Below are 20,699 nucleotides of genomic sequence, written 5' to 3'. Positions count from 1 at the left end.
ACCATTCTGGAAGAAAACCTGATGGAGTCTGCAAAAGACCTGAGACTGGGATGGAGATTTGTCTTCCAACAAGACAATGATCCAAAACATAAAGCAAAATCTACAATGGAATGGTTCAAAAATAAACATATCCAGGTGTTAGAATGGCCAAGTCAAAGTCCAGACCTGAATCCAATCGAGAATCTGTGGAAAGAACTGAAAACTGCTGTTCACAAATGCTCTCCATCCAACCTCACTGAGCTCGAGCTGTTTTGCAATGAGGAATGGGAAAACATTTCAGTCTCTCGATGTGCAAAACTGATAGAGACATACCCCAAGCGACTTACAGCTGTAATCGCAGCCAAAAGGTGGCGCTACAAAGTATTAACTTAAGGGGGCTGAATAATTTTGCACGCCCAATTTTTCAGTTTTTGATTTGTTAAAAAAGTTTGAAATATCCAATAAATGTCGTTCCACTTCATGATTGTGTCCCACTTGTTGTTGATTCTTCACAAAAAAATACAGTTTTATATCTTTATGTTTGAAGCCTGAAATGTGGCAAAAGGTCGCAAAGTTCAAGGGGGCCGAATACTTTCGCAAGGCACTGTAGCTCTATGTAGGGTCCTCTATAGTGTCCCTATGTAGATAGCTCTATGTAGGGTCCTCTATAGTGTCTCTATGTAGATAGCTCTATGTAGGGTCCTCTATAGTGTCTCTCTGTAGATAGCTCTATGTAGGGTCCTCTATAGTGTCTATATAGATAGCTCTACGTAGAGTCCTCTATAGTGTCTATATAGATAGCTCTACGTAGAGTCCTCTATAGTGTCTATATAGATAGCTCTACGTAGGCTCCTCTATAGTACCTTTTCCCTCAGCGTGTCGCTCTCCTCCTTGCAGGTGTTGAGTTGTTTCTTCCAGATCTCTACGTTAGCGGAGGACTCCGTTAGCGCGTCTACCAGCCGAGCATTACTGTCCCGTAGAGTCTGGAGCTCTGTCTCCAACTTCTTAGCATTGGTGTTACTGGGAGGAGAGAGAAAGAGAAGAGAGAGGGGGGGGAGGGAGAAGAGAGAGAGAGAAAGAGAAGAGAGGGAGAAGAGAGAAGAGAGAGGGAAGAGAGAGAGGGAGAAGAGAGAGAGGGAGAAGAGAGAAGAGAGAGAGAGGGGAGAAGAGAGAGGAAGAAGAGAGAAAAAGAGAAGAAGAGAGCGAGAGAAAAGAGAAGAGAGAGAAAAGAAGAGAGAGAGGGAGAAGAGAGAGAGAAGAGAGGGAGGGAGAAGAGAGGGAGGGAGAAGAGAGAGAGGGAGAAGAGAGAGAGAGGGAGAAGAGAGAGAGAGGGAGAAGAGAGAGAGAGGGAGAAGAGAGGGAGAAGAGAGAGAGTAAGAAGAGAGCGAGAGAAAAGAGAGAAGAGGAGAGAAGAGAGATGGAGAGAGAAGAGAGAGAGGGAAAAGAGAGAGAGGGAGAAGAGAGAGAGGGAGAAGAGAGAGAGGGAGAGAGTAGAGAGAGAGAAGAGAGGGAGGGAGAAGAGAGAGAGAGGGAGAAGAGAGGGAGAAGAGAGAGAGAAGAGAGGGAGAAGAGAGAGGGAGGGAGAAGAGAGGGAGGGAGAAGAGAGGGAGGGAGAAGAGAGAGAGGGAGAAGAGAGAGGGAGAAGAGAGGAGGGAGAAGAGAGGGAGGGAGAGAGAGAGAGAGAGAGGAGAAGAGAGAGAGAGAGAAGAGAGGGAGAGAAGAGAGGGAGGGAAGAGAGAGAGGGAAGAAGAGAGAAGAGAGAGAGAGGAGAGGGAGAAGAGAGAAGAGAGAGAGAAGAGAGGGAAGAGAGATAGATGGAGAGAGAAGAGAAGAGAGAGGGAGGAGAGAGAGAGATGGAGAGAAGAGAAGAGAGAGAGGGAGGAAAGAGAAGAGAGGGAGGAGAGAGAGAGAGAAAGAGAAGAGAGAAGAGAAGAGAGAGAAGTGAGAGAAGGAGAGGGAGGGAGAAGAGAGAGGGAGAGAGTGGGGGGAGAGAGTGGGAGGAGAAATAGATTAATGTTTTCAAAGTAATTTAGGGTCAAAACCTACCAATATGCATATAAAGAAGTCACATGGTTCTTTCAGTGTGCATGGTTGGTTCTTTCAGTGTGCATGGTTGGTTCTTTCAGTGTGCATGGCTGGTTCTTTCAGAGTGCATGGCTGGTTCTTTCAGTGTGCATGACTGGTTCTTTCAGTGTGCATGGCTGGTTCTTTCAGTGTGCATGGCTGGTTCTTTCAGTGTGCATGGCTGGTTCTTTCAGTGTGCATGGCTGGTTCTTTCAGTGTGCATGGCTGGTTCTTTCAGTGTGCATGGCTGGTTCTTTCAGTGTGCATGGCTGGATCTTTCAGTGTGCATGGCTGGTTCTTTGCACTGATCCCTTCCATCTCTCTGCACTGATCCCTTCCATCTCTCTGCACTGATACCTTCCATATCTCTGCAGCAAGCTGATACCTTCCATATCTCTGCAACAAGCTGATACCTTCCATCTCTCTGCACTGATACCTTCCATCTCTCTGCACTGATACCTTCCATCTCTCTGCAACAAGCTGATACCTTCCATCTCTCTGCATTGATACCTTCCATCTCTCTGCAACAAGCTGATACCTTCCATCTCTCTGCACTGATACCTTCCATCTCTCTGCACTGATCCCTTCCATCTCTCTGCACTGATCCCCTCCATCTCTCTGCACTGATACCTTCCATCTCTCTGCACTGATACCTTCCATCTCTCTGCACTGATCCCTTCCATCTCTCTGCACTGATCCCTTCCATCTCTCTGCACTGATACCTTCCATCTCTCTGCACTGATACCTTCCATCTCTCTGCACTGATCCCTTCCATCTCTCTGCACTGATACCTTCCATCTCTCTGCACTGATCCCTTCCATCTCTCTGCACTGATCCCTTCCATCTCTCTGCACTGATCCCTTCCATCTCTCTGCACTGATCCCTTCCATCTCTCTGCACTGATCCCTTCCATCTCTCTGCACTGATACCTTCCATCTCTCTGCACTGATCCCTTTCATCTCTCTGCACTGATACCTTCCATCTCTCTGCAGCAAGCTGATACCTTCCATCTCTCTGCACTGATACCTTCCATCTCTCTGCACTGATCCCTTCCATCTCTCTGCACTGATCCCTTCCATCTCTCTGCACTGATCCCTTCCATCTCTCTGCACTGATACCTTCCATCTCTCTGCACTGATACCTTCCATATCTCTGCAGCAAGCTGATACCTTCCATATCTCTGCAACAAGCTGATACCTTCCATCTCTCTGCACTGATACCTTCCATCTCTCTGCACTGATACCTTCCATCTCTCTGCAACAAGCTGATACCTTCCATCTCTGCATTGATACCTTCCATCTCTCTGCAACAAGCTGATACCTTCCATCTCTCTGCACTGATACCTTCCATCTCTCTGCACTGATCCCTTCCATCTCTCTGCACTGATCCCCTCCATCTCTCTGCACTGATACCTTCCATCTCTCTGCACTGATGCCTTCCATCTCTCTGCACTGATACCTTCCATCTCTCTGCACTGATCCCTTCCATCTCTCTGCACTGATCCCCTCCATCTCTCTGCACTGATACCTTCCATCTCTCTGCACTGATACCTTCCATCTCTCTGCACTGATCCCTTCCATCTCTCTGCACTGATCCCCTCCATCTCTCTGCACTGATCCCTTCCATCTCTCTGCACTGATCCCTTCCATCTCTCTGCACTGATCCCTTCCATCTCTCTGCACTGATCCCTTCCATCTCTCTGCACTGATCCCTTCCATCTCTCTCTTACCTCTCCCCCTCCCCCCTTACCTCTCCCCCTCCCTCCTTACCTCTCCCCCTCCCCCTTACCTCTCCCTCTCCCCCCCCTTACCTCTCCCTCTCCCCCTTACCTCTCCCCCTCCCTCCTTACCTCTGTTCCACAGTGGTCTTGAGTTTGTCGTTCTCCGCTCATCAGCAATGCGGTCTCCGGCCCTCCTTACCTCTCCCTCTCCCCCTTACCTCTCCCTCTCCCCCTTACCTCTCCCCCGTCCCTCCTTACCTCTCCCCTCCCCCTTACCTCTCCCCTCCCTCCTTACCTCTCCCTCTCCCCCTTACCTCTCCCCCTCCCTCCTTACCTCTCCCCCTCCCCCTTACCTCTCCCTCCTTATCTCTCCCTCTCCCCCCCTTACCTCTCCCCTCCCCCTTACCTCTCCCCCTCCCCCTTACCTCTCCCCCTCCCTCCTTACCTCTCCCTCTCCCCCTTACCTCTCCCTCTCCCCCTTACCTCTCCCCCCCCTCCCCCCCCTACCTCTCCCCCTCCCCCCTTACCTCTCCCCCTCCCCCTTACCTCTCCCTCTCCCTCCTTACCTCTCCCTCTCCCTCCTTACCTCTCCCCTCCCTCCTAACCTCTCCCCCTCCTCCTCACCTCTGTTCCACAGTGGTCTTGAGTTTGTCGTTCTCGCTCATCAGCGCTGCGGTCTCCGGCCCTCCATGGGAGATCTTCTCATCGTCCGTCCCGTTGATGCTGGAGGCCTGCGTGGACGAGGGCGTCTCACGACCCGACTCCTGGATGAGGGGGAGGACGAGGAGAATTTATCATGTCAGATACAGGAGGATGATTCTGCTTCATAGAGCTGAGTCAGACTCCTGCCATCTGCCCACAGTCAGATAGTAACAGCTAGTTAGTACTGAGCAGCTCTGAAACGCCATGTCGTTATAGTAACAGTCAGATAGTAACAGCTAGTTAGTACTGAGCAGCTCTGAAACGCCATGTCGTTATAGTAACAGCTAGTTAGTACTGAGCAGCTCTGAAACGCCATGTAGTTATAGTAACAGTCAGATAGTAACAGCTAGTTAGTACTGAGCAGCTCTGAAACGCCATGTCGTTATAGTAACAGTCAGATAGTACTGAGCAGCTCTGAAACGCCATGTCGTTATAGTAACAGCTAGTTAGTACTGAGCAGCTCTGAAACGCCATGTCGTTATAGTAACAGTCAGATAGTAACAGCTAGTTAGTACTGAGCAGCTCTGAAACACCATGTCGTTATAGTAACAGCTAGTTAGTACTGAGCAGCTCTGAAACACCATGTCGTTATAGTAACAGCTAGTTAGTACTGAGCAGCTCTGAAACACCATGTCGTTATAGTAACAGCTAGTTAGTACTGAGCAGCTCTGAAACACCATGTCGTTATAGTAACAGTCAGATAGTAACAGCTAGTTAGTACTGAGCAGCTCTGAAACACCATGTCGTTATGGTAACAGTCAGATAGTAACAGCTAGTTAGTACTGAGCAGCTCTGAAACGCCATGTCGTTATAGTAACAGCTAGTTAGTACTGAGCAGCTCTGAAACACCATGTAGTTATAGTAACAGCTAGTTAGTACTGAGCAGCTCTGAAACGCCATGTCGTTATAGTAACAGTCAGATAGTAACAGCTAGTTAGTACTGAGCAGCTCTGAAACGCCATGTCGGTATAGTAACAGCTAGTTAGTACTGAGCAGCTCTGAAACACTATGTAGTTATAGTAACAGCTAGTTAGTACTGAGCAGCTCTGAAACACCATGTCGTTATAGTAACAGCTAGTTAGTACTGAGCAGCTCTGAAACACCATGTCGTTATAGTAACAGTCAGATAGTAACAGCTAGTTAGTACTGAGCAGCTCTGAAACGCCATGTCGTTATAGTAACAGCTAGTTAGTACTGAGCAGCTCTGAAACGCCATGTCGTTATAGTAACAGTCAGATAGTAACAGCTAGTTAGTACTGAGCAGCTCTGAAACGCCATGTCGTTATAGTAACAGTCAGATAGTAACAGCTAGTTAGTACTGAGCAGCTCTGAAACGCCATGTCGTTATAGTAACAGCTAGTTAGTACTGAGCAGCTCTGAAACGCCATGTAGTTATAGTAACAGTCAGATAGTAACAGCTAGTTAGTACTGAGCAGCTCTGAAACGCCATGTCGTTATAGTAACAGTCAGATAGTAACAGCTAGTTAGTACTGAGCAGCTCTGAAACGCCATGTCGTTATAGTAACAGCTAGTTAGTACTGAGCAGCTCTGAAACGCCATGTCGTTATAGTAACAGTCAGATAGTAACAGCTAGTTAGTACTGAGCAGCTCTGAAACACCATGTCGTTATAGTAACAGCTAGTTAGTACTGAGCAGCTCTGAAACACCATGTCGTTATAGTAACAGCTAGTTAGTACTGAGCAGCTCTGAAACACCATGTCGTTATAGTAACAGCTAGTTAGTACTGAGCAGCTCTGAAACACCATGTCGTTATAGTAACAGTCAGATAGTAACAGCTAGTTAGTACTGAGCAGCTCTGAAACACCATGTCGTTATGGTAACAGTCAGATAGTAACAGCTAGTTAGTACTGAGCAGCTCTGAAACGCCATGTCGTTATAGTAACAGCTAGTTAGTACTGAGCAGCTCTGAAACACCATGTAGTTATAGTAACAGCTAGTTAGTACTGAGCAGCTCTGAAACGCCATGTCGTTATAGTAACAGTCAGATAGTAACAGCTAGTTAGTACTGAGCAGCTCTGAAACGCCATGTCGGTATAGTAACAGCTAGTTAGTACTGAGCAGCTCTGAAACACTATGTAGTTATAGTAACAGCTAGTTAGTACTGAGCAGCTCTGAAACACCATGTCGTTATAGTAACAGCTAGTTAGTACTGAGCAGCTCTGAAACACCATGTCGTTATAGTAACAGTCAGATAGTAACAGCTAGTTAGTACTGAGCAGCTCTGAAACGCCATGTCGTTATAGTAACAGCTAGTTAGTACTGAGCAGCTCTGAAACGCCATGTCGTTATAGTAACAGTCAGATAGTAACAGCTAGTTAGTACTGAGCAGCTCTGAAATGCCATGTCGTTATAGTAACAGCTAGTTAGTACTGAGCAGCTCTGAAACGCCATGTCGTTATAGTAACAGTCAGATAGTAACAGCTAGTTAGTACTGAGCAGCTCTGAAACGCCATGTCGTTATAGTAACAGCTAGTTAGTACTGAGCAGCTCTGAAACACCATGTCGTTATAGTAACAGTCAGATAGTAACAGCTAGTTAGTACTGAGCAGCTCTGAAACGCCATGTCGTTATAGTAACAGTCAGATAGTAACAGCTAGTTAGTACTGAGCAGCTCTGAAACGCCATGTCGTTATAGTAACAGCTAGTTAGTACTGAGCAGCTCTGAAACACCATGTCGTTATAGTAACAGTCAGATAGTAACAGCTAGTTAGTACTGAGCAGCTCTGAAACGCCATGTCGTTATAGTAACAGCTAGTTAGTACTGAGCAGCTCTGAAACACCATGTCGTTATAGTAACAGTCAGATAGTAACAGCTAGTTAGTACTGAGCAGCTCTGAAACGCCATGTCGTTATAGTAACAGCTAGTTAGTACTGAGCAGCTCTGAAACACCATGTCGTTATAGTAACAGTCAGATAGTAACAGCTAGTTAGTACTGAGCAGCTCTGAAACGCCATGTCGTTATAGTAACAGCTAGTTAGTACTGAGCAGCTCTGAAACGCCATGTCGTTATAGTAACAGTCAGATAGTAACAGCTAGTTAGTACAGAGCAGCTCTGAAACGCCATGTCGTTATAGTAACAGCTAGTTAGTACTGAGCAGCTCTGAAACACCATGTAGTTATAGTAAGTCAGATAGTAACAGCTAGTTAGTACTGAGCAGCTCTGAAACGCCATGTCGTTATAGTAACAGTCAGATAGTAACAGCTAGTTAGTACTGAGCAGCTCTGAAACGCCATGTCGTTATAGTAACAGCTAGTTAGTACTGACCAGCTCTGAAACACCATGTAGTTATAGTAACAGTCAGATAGTAACAGCTAGTTAGTACTGACCAGCTCTGAAACGCCATGTCGTTATAGTAACAGCTAGTTAGTACTGAGCAGCTCTGAAACGCCATGTAGTTATAGTAACAGCTAGTTAGTACTGAGCAGCTCTGAAACACCATGTAGTTATAGTAACAGTCAGATAGTAACAGCTAGTTAGTACTGACCAGCTCTGAAACACCATGTCGTTATAGTAACAGTCAGATAGTAACAGCTAGTTAGTACTGACCAGCTCTGAAACACCATGTCGTTATAGTAACAGCTAGTTAGTACTGAGCAGCTCTGAAACGCCATGTCGTTATAGTAACAGCTAGTTAGTACTGACCAGCTCTGAAACACCATGTAGTTATAGTAACAGTCAGATAGTAACAGCTAGTTAGTACTGACCAGCTCTGAAACACCATGTCGTTATAGTAACAGCTAGTTAGTACTGAGCAGCTCTGAAACGCCATGTCGTTATAGTAACAGCTAGTTAGTACTGAGCAGCTCTGAAACGCCATGTCGTTATAGTAACAGTCAGATAGTAACAGCTAGTTAGTACTGAGCAGCTCTGAAACGCCATGTCGTTATAGTAACAGTCAGATAGTAACAGCTAGTTAGTACTGAGCAGCTCTGAAACGCCATGTCGTTATAGTAACAGCTAGTTAGTACTGAGCAGCTCTGAAACACCATGTCGTTATAGTAACAGTCAGATAGTAACAGCTAGTTAGTACTGAGCAGCTCTGAAACGCCATGTCGTTATAGTAACAGCTAGTTAGTACTGAGCAGCTCTGAAACACCATGTCGTTATAGTAACAGTCAGATAGTAACAGCTAGTTAGTACTGAGCAGCTCTGAAACACCATGTAGTTATAGTAACAGTCAGATAGTAACAGCTAGTTAGTACTGAGCAGCTCTGAAACACCATGTCGTTATAGTAACAGTCAGATAGTAACAGCTAGTTAGTACTGAGCAGCTCTGAAACACCATGTAGTTATAGTAACAGTCAGAGCTAGTAACAGCTAGTTAGTACTGAGCAGCTCTGAAACACCATGTAGTTATAGTAACAGTAATAGTAACAGCTAGTTAGTACTGAGCAGCTCTGAAACGCCATGTCGTTATAGTTATAGTAACAGCTAGTTAGTACTGAGCAGCTCTGAAACGCCATGTCGTTATAGTAACAGCTAGTTAGTACTGACCAGCTCTGAAACACCATGTCGTTATAGTAACAGCTAGTTAGTACTGACCAGCTCTGAAACGCCATGTCGTTATAGTAACAGCTAGTTAGTACTGACCAGCTCTGAAACACCATGTCGTTATAGTAACAGCTAGTTAGTACTGACCAGCTCTGAAACGCCATGTCGTTATAGTAACAGCTATTAGTAACCAGCTCTGAAACACCATGTCGTTATAGTAACAGCTAGTTAGTACTGACCAGCTCTGAAACGCCATGTCGTTATAGTAACAGTCAGATAGTAACAGCTAGTTAGTACTGACCAGCTCTGAAACGCCATGTCGTTATAGTAACAGCTAGTTAGTACTGACCAGCTCTGAAACACCATGTCGTTATAGTAACAGCTAGTTAGTACTGAGCAGCTCTGAAACACCATGTCGTTATAGTAACAGCTAGTTAGTACTGAGCAGCTCTGAAACGCCATGTCGTTATAGTAACAGCTAGTTAGTACTGAGCAGCTCTGAAACACCATGTCGTTATAGTAACAGCTAGTTAGTACTGAGCAGCTCTGAAACACCATGTCGTTATAGTAACAGCTAGTTAGTAGTGAGCAGCTCTGAAACACCATGTCGTTATAGTAACAGCTAGTTAGTACTGAGCAGCTCTGAAACACCATGTCGTTATAGTAACAGTCAGATAGTAACAGCTAGTTAGTACTGAGCAGCTCTGAAACACCATGTAGTTATAGTAACAGCTAGTTAGTACTGAACAGCTCTGAAACACCATGTCGTTATAGTAACAGTCAGATAGTAACAGCTAGTTAGTACTGAGCAGCTCTGAAACACCATGTAGTTATAGTAACAGCTAGTTAGTACTGAGCAGCTCTGAAACACCATGTCGTTATAGTAACAGTCAGATAGTAACAGCTAGTTAGTACTGAGCAGCTCTGAAACACTATGTCGTTATAGTAACAGCTAGTTAGTAATGAGCAGCTCTGAAACACCATGTCGTTATAGTAACAGCTAGTTAGTACTGAACAGCTCTGAAACACCATGTAGTTATAGTATACAGCTAGTTAGTACTGAGCAGCTCTGAAACACCATGTAGTTATAGTAACAGCTAGTTAGTACTGAGCAGCTCTGAAACACCATGTCGTTATAGTAACAGCTAGTTAGTACTGAGCAGCTCTGAAACACCATGTCGTTATAGTAACAGTCAGATAGTAACAGCTAGTTAGTACTGAGCAGCTCTGAAACACCATGTCGTTATAGTAACAGTCAGATAGTAACAGCTAGTTAGTACTGAGCAGCTCTGAAACACCATGTCGTTATAGTAACAGTCAGATAGTAACAGCTAGTTAGTACTGAGCAGCTCTGAAACACCATGTCGTTATAGTAACAGCTAGTTAGTACTGAGCAGCTCTGAAACACCATGTCGTTATAGTAACAGTCAGATAGTAACAGCTAGTTAGTACTGAGCAGCTCTGAAACACCATGTCGTTATAGTAACAGCTAGTTAGTACTGAGCAGCTCTGAAACACCATGTCGTTATAGTAACAGCTAGTTAGTACTGAGCAGCTCTGAAACGCCATGTAGTTATAGTAACAGCTAGTTAGTACTGAGCAGCTCTGAAACGCCATGTAGTTATAGTAACAGTCAGATAGTAACAGCTAGTTAGTACTGACCAGCTCTGAAACACCATGTCGTTATAGTAACAGCTAGTTAGTACTGAGCAGCTCTGAAACGCCATGTAGTTATAGTAACAGTCAGATAGTAACAGCTAGTTAGTACTGAGCAGCTCTGAAACGCCATGTCGTTATAGTAACAGCTAGTTAGTACTGACCAGCTCTGAAACACCATGTCGTTATAGTAACAGCTAGTTAGTACTGACCAGCTCTGAAACACCATTTAGTTATAGTAACAGCTAGTTAGTACTGAGCAGCTCTGAAACACCATGTCGTTATAGTAACAGCTAGTTAGTACTGAGCAGCTCTGAAACACCATGTCGTTATAGTAACAGCTAGTTAGTACTGAGCAGCTCTGAAACACCATGTCGTTATAGTAACAGCTAGTTAGTAGTGAGCAGCTCTGAAACACCATGTCGTTATAGTAACAGCTAGTTAGTACTGAGCAGCTCTGAAACACCATGTCGTTATAGTAACAGTCAGATAGTAACAGCTAGTTAGTACTGAGCAGCTCTGAAACACCATGTAGTTATAGTAACAGCTAGTTAGTACTGAACAGCTCTGAAACACCATGTCGTTATAGTAACAGCAGCTAGTTAGTACTGAGCAGCTCTGAAACACCATGTAGTTATAGTAACAGCTAGTTAGTACTGAGCAGCTCTGAAACACCATGTCGTTATAGTAACAGTCAGATAGTAACAGCTAGTTAGTACTGAGCAGCTCTGAAACACTATGTCGTTATAGTAACAGCTAGTTAGTAATGAGCAGCTCTGAAACACCATGTCGTTATAGTAACAGCTAGTTAGTACTGAACAGCTCTGAAACACCATGTAGTTATAGTATACAGCTAGTTAGTACTGAGCAGCTCTGAAACACCATGTAGTTATAGTAACAGCTAGTTAGTACTGAGCAGCTCTGAAACACCATGTCGTTATAGTAACAGCTAGTTAGTACTGAGCAGCTCTGAAACACCATGTCGTTATAGTAACAGTCAGATAGTAACAGCTAGTTAGTACTGAGCAGCTCTGAAACACCATGTCGTTATAGTAACAGTCAGATAGTAACAGCTAGTTAGTACTGAGCAGCTCTGAAACACCATGTCGTTATAGTAACAGTCAGATAGTAACAGCTAGTTAGTACTGAGCAGCTCTGAAACACCATGTCGTTATAGTAACAGCTAGTTAGTACTGAGCAGCTCTGAAACACCATGTCGTTATAGTAACAGTCAGATAGTAACAGCTAGTTAGTACTGAGCAGCTCTGAAACACCATGTCGTTATAGTAACAGCTAGTTAGTACTGAGCAGCTCTGAAACACCATGTCGTTATAGTAACAGCTAGTTAGTACTGAGCAGCTCTGAAACGCCATGTAGTTATAGTAACAGCTAGTTAGTACTGAGCAGCTCTGAAACGCCATGTAGTTATAGTAACAGTCAGATAGTAACAGCTAGTTAGTACTGACCAGCTCTGAAACACCATGTCGTTATAGTAACAGCTAGTTAGTACTGAGCAGCTCTGAAACGCCATGTAGTTATAGTAACAGTCAGATAGTAACAGCTAGTTAGTACTGAGCAGCTCTGAAACGCCATGTCGTTATAGTAACAGCTAGTTAGTACTGACCAGCTCTGAAACACCATGTCGTTATAGTAACAGCTAGTTAGTACTGACCAGCTCTGAAACACCATTTAGTTATAGTAACAGCTAGTTAGTACTGAGCAGCTCTGAAACACCATGTAGTTATAGTAACAGCTAGTTAGTACTGAGCAGCTCTGAAACGCCATGTAGTTATAGTAACAGCTAGTTAGTACTGACCAGCTCTGAAACACCATGTAGTTATAGTAACAGTCAGATAGTAACTGCTAGTTAGTACTGAACAGCTCTGAAACACCATGTAGTTATAGTAACAGCTAGTTTGTACTGAACAGCTCTGAAACACCATGTCGTTATAGTAACAGCTAGTTAGTACTGAGCAGCTCTGAAAAACCATGTCGTTATAGTAACAGCTAGTTAGTACTGAGCAGCTCTGAAACACCATGTCGTTATAGTAACAGCTAGTTAGTACTGACCAGCTCTGAAACACCATGTCGTTATAGTAACAGCTAGTTAGTACTGACCAGCTCTGAAACACCATGTCGTTATAGTAAGCTAGTTAGTACTGACCAGCTCTGAAACACCATGTAGTTATAGTAACAGCTAGTTAGTACTGACCAGCTCTGAAACACCATGTAGTTATAGTAACAGCTAGTTAGTACTGACCAGCTCTGAAACACCATGTAGTTATAGTAACAGCTAGTTAGTACTGACCAGCTCTGAAACACCATGTAGTAATAGTAACAGCTAGTTAGTACTGAACAGCTCTGAAACACCATGTAGTTATAGTAACAGTCAGATAGTAACAGCTAGTTAGTACTGACCAGCTCTGAAACACCATGTAGTTATAGTAACAGCTAGTTAGTACTGAACAGCTCTGAAACACCATGTAGTTATAGTAACAGCTAGTTAGTACTGACCAGCTCTGAAACACCATGTAGTTATAGTAACAGCTAGTTAGTACTGAACAGCTCTGAAACACCATGTAGTTATAGTAACAGCTAGTTAGTACTGACCAGCTCGGAAACACCATGTAGTTATAGTAACAGCTAGTTAGTACTGACCAGCTCTGAAACACCATTTAGTTATAGTAACAGCTAGTTAGTACTGACCAGCTCTGAAACACCATGTAGTTATAGTAACAGTCAGATAGTAACAGCTAGTTAGTACTGAACAGCTCTGAAACACCATGTAGTTATAGTAACAGCTAGTTAGTACTGACCAGCTCTGAAACACCATGTAGTTATAGTAACAGTCAGATAGTAACAGCTAGTTAGTACTGAACAGCTCTGAAACACCATGTAGTTATAGTAACAGCTAGTTAGTACTGACCAGCTCTGAAACACCATTTAGTTATAGTAACAGCTAGTTAGTACTGACCAGCTCTGAAACACCATGTAGTTATAGTAACAGTCAGATAGTAACAGCTAGTTAGTACTGAACAGCTCTGAAACACCATGTAGTTATAGTAACAGCTAGTTAGTACTGACCAGCTCTGAAACACCATGTAGTTATAGTAACAGCTAGTTAGTACTGAACAGCTCTGAAACACCATGTAGTTATAGTAACAGCTAGTTAGTACTGACCAGCTCTGAAACACCATGTAGTTATAGTAACAGCTAGTTAGTACTGACCAGCTCTGAAACACCATGTAGTAATAGTAACAGCTAGTTAGTACTGAACAGCTCTGAAACACCATGTAGTTATAGTAACAGTCAGATAGTAACAGCTAGTTAGTACTGACAGCTCTGAAACACCATGTAGTTATAGTAACTAGAACAGCTCTGAAACACCATGTAGTTATAGTAACAGTCAGATCGTAACAGCTAGTTCGTACTGAACAGCTCTGAAACACCATGTAGTTATAATTACAGCTAGTTCGTACTGAACAGCTCTGAAACACCATTTAGTTATAGTCTACATCCCAAATGGCACCCTATTCCCTATATAGGGCACTACTTTAGACCAGGGTCTATGGGGAATAGGGTGCCATTTGGGGCATATCAATAGTAACAGAGAGTACTGAGCTAAGACTGGCTGGCTGGGTGAGAGGCTAGAAAAACACCTCTCAAAGACACTATATAGGGAATAGGGCTCTGGTCTATAGTAGTACCACTATATAGGGAATAGGGCTCTGGTCTATAGTAGTACCACTATATAGGGAATAGGGCTCTGGTCTATAGTAGTACCACTATATAGGGAATAGGGCTCTGGTCTATAGTAGTACCACTATATAGGGAATAGGGCTCTGGTCTATAGTAGTACCACTATATAGGGAATAGGGCTCTGGTCTATAGTAGTACCACTATATAGGGAATAGGGCTCTGGTCTATAGTAGTACCACTATATAGGGAATAGGGCTCTGGTCTATAGTAGTACCACTATATAGGGAATAGGGCTCTGGTCTATAGTAGTACCACTATATAGGGAATAGGGCCCTGGTCTATAGTAGTACCACTATTATAGGGAATAGGGCTCTGGTCTATAGTAGTACCACTATATAGGGAATAGGGCCCTGGTCTATAGTAGTACCACTATATAGGGAATAGGGCTCTGGTCTTTAGTACCACTATTATAGGTAATAGGGCTCTGGTCTATAGTAGTACCACTATATAGGGAATAGGGCTCTGGTCTATAGTAGTACCACTATACAGGGAATAGGGCTCTGGTCTATAGTAGTACCACTATACAGGGAATAGGGCTCTGGTCTATAGTAGTACCACTATATAGGGAATAGGGCCCTGGTCTATAGTAGTGCACTATATAGGGAATAGGGCCCTGGTCTAAAGTAGTACCACTATATAGGGAATAGGGCTCTGGTCTATAGTAGTATCACTATATAGGGAATAGGGCTCTGGTCTATAGTAGTACACTATATAGGGAATAGGGCTCTGTCTATAGTAGTACCACTATATAGGGAATAGGGCTCTGGTCTATAGTAGTACCACTATATAGGGAATAGGGCTCTGGTCTATAGTAGTACCACTATATAGGGAATAGAGCTCTGGTCTATAGTAGTACCACTTATAGGGAATAGGGCTCTGGTCTATAGTAGTACCACTATATAGGGAATAGGGCTCTGGTCTATAGTAGTACCACTATATAGGGAATAGGGCTCTGGTCTATAGTAGTACCACTATATAGGGAATAGGGCTCTGGTCTAAAGTAGTACCACTATATAGGGAATAGGGCTCTTGTCTATAGTAGTACCACTATATAGGGAATAGGGCTCTGGTCTATAGTAGTACCACTATATAGGGAATAGGGCTCTGGTCTATAGTAGTACCACTATATAGGGAATAGGGCTCTGGTCTATAGTAGTAGCACTATATAGGGAATAGGCTCTGGTCTATAGTAGTACCACTATATAGGGAATAGGGCTCTGGTCTATAGTAGTACCACTATATAGGGAATAGGGCTCTGGTCTATAGTAGTACAACTATATAGGGAATAGGGCTCTATTTGGGACATGACCATCCTCTCCTCTCTCTGTGCTGCAATGGTTTTATCAGGTAAACCAGCAATATATTAATGAATAGAACCATCTCGGTTAACCGGAGCTAAAGTCACACGTGATTGGTCAGCTGCAGGATTCATTTCTGGTTCCGTATCTGAAGGGGATTAAGAGATGCTGGAACGAGGAGCTCCACCGTCTCTCAACGAATGAGAGGCCGAATGGCCCCTTCAGAAATGTGATCGATGCGATTTGTCCAAATAACCAGTGATGGAAAAACCCAAACAGTGGAACTACTGCTGCTCGTTAACCCACGCATTCCCATTCCTTCCCCAGACTCTAAAAGGTACCAGTTATGTTAACGTAGCTCTGTCGAAGAGAGATTATACACCCCAAAACAACCGACTACTGCTAATTAATGAAGATATTATCATTACAGCCCAGTGGAGCACATATTAAATAATTATCTATGCAAATTTAAAAATAAAAAATAAAAAAAACTATTCAACTTTATCTAATAAATGGAGAGTAATAGACAGTAATCGAGTCCAGTTTCCTCTGAATAGGAATGTGATTAAACCATCTGATGTCGGACCAAATAAAGAGAACACATGCTACGGTTGTCATTGGCTCTGGTCAAACGTAGTGGATAGGGTTCCATTTGGGCCTCATCCAATATATCCAGGGAATTTTGGGGCTTAAATAGGGAGCGTACACAGTCAGAATACTAATGAGATGACATGTTAGAATACTAATGAGATGACATGTTAGAATACTAATGAGATGACATGTTAGAATACTAATGAGATGACATGTTAGAATACTAATGAGATGACATGTTAGAATACTAATGAGATGACATGTTAGAATACTAATGAGATGACATGTTAGAATACTAATGAGAGGACATGTTAGAATAGAAATGACAGTCAGAATACTAATGAGAGGACATGTTAGAATAGAACTGACAGTCAGAATACTAATGAGAGGACATGTTAGAATAGAACTGAAGTCAGAATACTAATGAGGACATGTTAGAACAGAACTGACAGTTAGAATACTAATGAGAGGACATGTTAGAACAGAACTGACCGTCAGAATACTAATGAGATGACATGTTAGAACAGAACTGACAGTCAGAATACTAATGAGAGGACATGTTAGAATGACATGTTAGAATAGAATACTAATGAGAGGACATGTTAGAACAGAACTGACAGTCAGAATACTAATGAGAGGACATGTTAGAACAGAACAGAACTGACAGTCAGAATACTAATGAGAGGACATGTTAGAATACTAATGAGAGGACATGTTAGAATACTAATGAGAGGACATGTTAGAACAGAACTGACAGTCAGAATACTAATGAGAGGACATGTTAGAACAGAACTGACAGTTAGAATACTAATGAGAGGACATGTTAGAACAGAACTGACAGTCAGAATACTAATGAGAGGACATGTTAGAATACTAATACTAATGAGAGGACATGTTAGAATACTAATGAGACATGTTAGAACAGAACTCAGTCAGAATACTAATGAGAGGACATGTTAGAATACTAATGAGAGGACATGTTGTTAGAACAGAACTGACAGTCAGAATACTAATGAGAGGACATAATGAGATGACATGTTAGAACAGAACTGACAGTCAGAATACTAATGAGAGGACATGTTAGAACAGAACTGACAGTCAGAATACTAATGAGAGGACATGTTAGAATACTAATGAGAACATGTTAGAACAGAACTGACAGTCAGAATACTAATGAGAGGACATGTTAGAATACTAATGAGATGACATGTTAGAATAGAACTGACAGTCAGAATACTAATGAGAGACATGTTAGAACAGAACTGACAGTCAGAATACTAATGAGAGGACATGTTAGAACAGAACTGACAGTCAGAATACTAATGAGAGGACATGTTAGAACAGAACTGACAGTCAGAATACTAATGAGAGGACATGTTAGAATACTAATGAGATGACATGTTAGAATACTAATGAGAATACTAATGAGACATGTTAGAACAGAACTGACAGTCAGAATACTAATGAGAGGACATGTTAGAACAGAACTGACAGTCAGAATACTAATGAGAGGACATGTTAGAATACTAATGAGAGGTTAGAATAGAACTGACAGTCAGAATACTAATGAGAGGACATGTTAGAACTGACAGTTAGAATACTAATGAGAGGACATGTTAGAACAGAACTGGAATACAGTCAGAATGACTAATGAGAGGACATGTTAGAATACTAATGAGAGGACATGTTAGAACAGAACTGACAGTCAGAATACTAATGAGAGGACATGTTAGAACAGAACTAACAGTCAGAATACTAATGAGAGGACATGTTAGAATACTAATGAGAGGACATGTTAGAACAGAACTACAGTCAGAATGAGAGGACATGTTAGAATACTAATGAGAGGACATGTTAGAACAGAACTGACAGTCAGAATACTAATGAGAGGACATGTTAGAACAGAACTGACAGTCAGAATACTAATGAGAGGACATGTTAGAACAGAACTGACAGTCAGAATACTAATGAGAGGACATGTTAGAATACTAATGAGATGACATGTTAGAACAGAACTGACAGTCAGAATACTAATGAGAGGACATGTTAGAATACTAATGAGAGGACATGTTAGAACAGAACTGACAGTCAGAATACTAATGAGAGGACATGGACATGTTAGAATACTAATGAGAGGACATGTTAGAACAGAACTGACAGTCAGAATACTAATGAGAGGACATGTTAGAACAGAACTGACAGTCAGAATACTAATGAGAGGACATGTTAGAATACTAGTGAGAGGACATGTTAGAACAGAACTGACAGTAGAGAATACTAATGAGAGGACATGTTAGAACAGAACTGAAAGTCAGAATACTAATGAGAGAACATGTTAGAACAGAACTGACAGTCAGAATACTAATGAGAGGACATGTTAGAACAGAACTGACAGTCAGAATACTAATGAGAGGACATGTTAGAACAGAACTGACAGTCAGAATACTAATGAGAGGACATGTTAGAATACTAATGAGAGGACATGTTAGAATACTAATGAGAGGACATGTTAGAACAGAACTGGCAGTCAGAATACTAATGACAGGACATGTTAGAACAGAACTGACAGTCAGAATACTAATGACAGGACATGTTAGAACAGAACTGACAGTCAGAATACTAATGAGAGGACATGTTAGAACAGAACTGACAGTCAGAATACTAATGAGAGGACATGTTAGAACAGAACTGACAGTCAGAATACTAATGAGAGGACATGTTAGAACAGAACTGACAGTCAGAATACTAATGAGAGGACATGTTAGAACAGAACTGACAGTCAGAATACTAATGAGAGGACATGTTAGAACAGAATACTAATGAGAGGACATGTTAGAACAGAACTGACAGTCAGAATACTAATGAGAGGACATGTTAGAACAGAACTGACAGTCAGAATACTAATGAGAGGACATGTTAGAATACTAATGAGAGGACATGTTAGAACAGAACTGACAGTCAGAATACTAATGAGAGGACATGTTAGAATACTAATGAGAGGACATGTTAGAACAGAACTGACAGTCAGAATACTAATGAGAGGACATGTTAGAATACTAATGAGATGACATGTTAGAACAGAACTGACAGTCAGAATACTAATGAGAGGACATGTTAGAACAGAACTGACAGTCAGAATACTAATGAGAGGACATGTTAGAATACTAATGAGATGACATGTTAGAACAGAACTGACAGTCAGAATACTAATGAGAGGACATGTTAGAATACTAATGAGATGACATGTTAGAATAGAACTGACAGTCAGAATACTAATGAGAGGACATGTTAGAACAGAACTGACAGTCAGAATACTAATGAGAGGACATGTTAGAACAGAACTGACAGTCAGAATACTAATGAGAGGACATGTTAGAACAGAACTGACAGTCAGAATACTAATGAGAGGACATGTTAGAACAATGAGATGACATGTTACTGACAGTCAGAATACTAATGAGAGGACATGTTAGAACAGAACTGACAGTCAGAATACTAATGAGAGGACATGTTAGAACAGAACTGACAGAATACTAATGAGATGACATGTTAGAATACTAATGAGATGACATGTTAGAATAGAACTGACAGTCAGAATACTAATGAGATGACATGTTAGAATACTAATGAGAGGACATGTTAGAACAGAACTGGCAGTCAGAATACTAATGAGAGGACATGTTAGAATACTAATGAGAGGACATGTTAGAACAGAACTGACAGTCAGAATACTAATGAGAGGACATGTTAGAACAGAACTGACAGTCAGAATACTAATGAGAGGACATGTTAGAATACTAATGAGAGGACATGTTAGAACAGAACTGACAGTCAGAATACTAATGAGAGGACATGTTAGAATACTAATGAGAGGACATGTTAGAACAGAACTGACAGTTAGAATACTAATGAGAGGACATGTTAGAACAGAACTGACAGTCAGAATACTAATGAGAGGACATGTTAGAACAGAACTGACAGTCAGAATACTAATGAGAGGACATGTTAGAATACTAATGAGATGACATGTTAGAATAGAACTGACAGTCAGAATACTAATGAGATGACATGTTAGAATACTAATGAGAGGACATGTTAGAACAGAACTGACAGTCAGAATACTAATGAGAGGACATGTTAGAACAGAACTACAGTGAGAGGACATGTTAGAATACTAATGAGAGGACATGTTAGAACAGAACTGACAGTCAGAATACTAATGAGAGGACATGTTAGAATACTAATGAGAGGACATGTTAGAACAGAACTGACAGTGTAGAATACTAATGAGAGGACATGTTAGAACAGAACTGACAGTCAGAATACTAATGAGAGGACATGTTAGAACAGAACTGAGAAGTCAGAATACTAATGAGAGACATGTTAGAACAGAACTGACAGTCAGAATACTAATGA

General features: G+C 42.1%; 1 protein-coding gene across 2 annotated transcripts in view; it reads right to left on the bottom strand.

Moving 5' to 3' along the window:
- Positions 1 to 20,699, bottom strand: part of LOC135555122 (homer protein homolog 2-like) — a 174,582-nt gene that overhangs the window by 24,950 nt on the left and 128,933 nt on the right. For both annotated transcript variants that reach the window (XM_064987483.1, XM_064987490.1), the window contains exons 5-6: positions 4,388 to 4,527; positions 843 to 999 (exon numbers count right to left, since the gene is read on the bottom strand). In XM_064987483.1, coding sequence (XP_064843555.1) covers positions 843 to 999; positions 4,388 to 4,527 — 297 coding nt within the window. The remainder of the gene's footprint in view (positions 1 to 842; positions 1,000 to 4,387; positions 4,528 to 20,699) is intronic.

This window comes from Oncorhynchus masou, chromosome 2 (genome assembly GCF_036934945.1).
Source record: "Oncorhynchus masou masou isolate Uvic2021 chromosome 2, UVic_Omas_1.1, whole genome shotgun sequence".
NCBI classification, from domain to species: Eukaryota; Metazoa; Chordata; class Actinopteri; order Salmoniformes; family Salmonidae; genus Oncorhynchus; species Oncorhynchus masou.
This window is presented reverse-complemented; position numbering and strand designations above follow the sequence as displayed.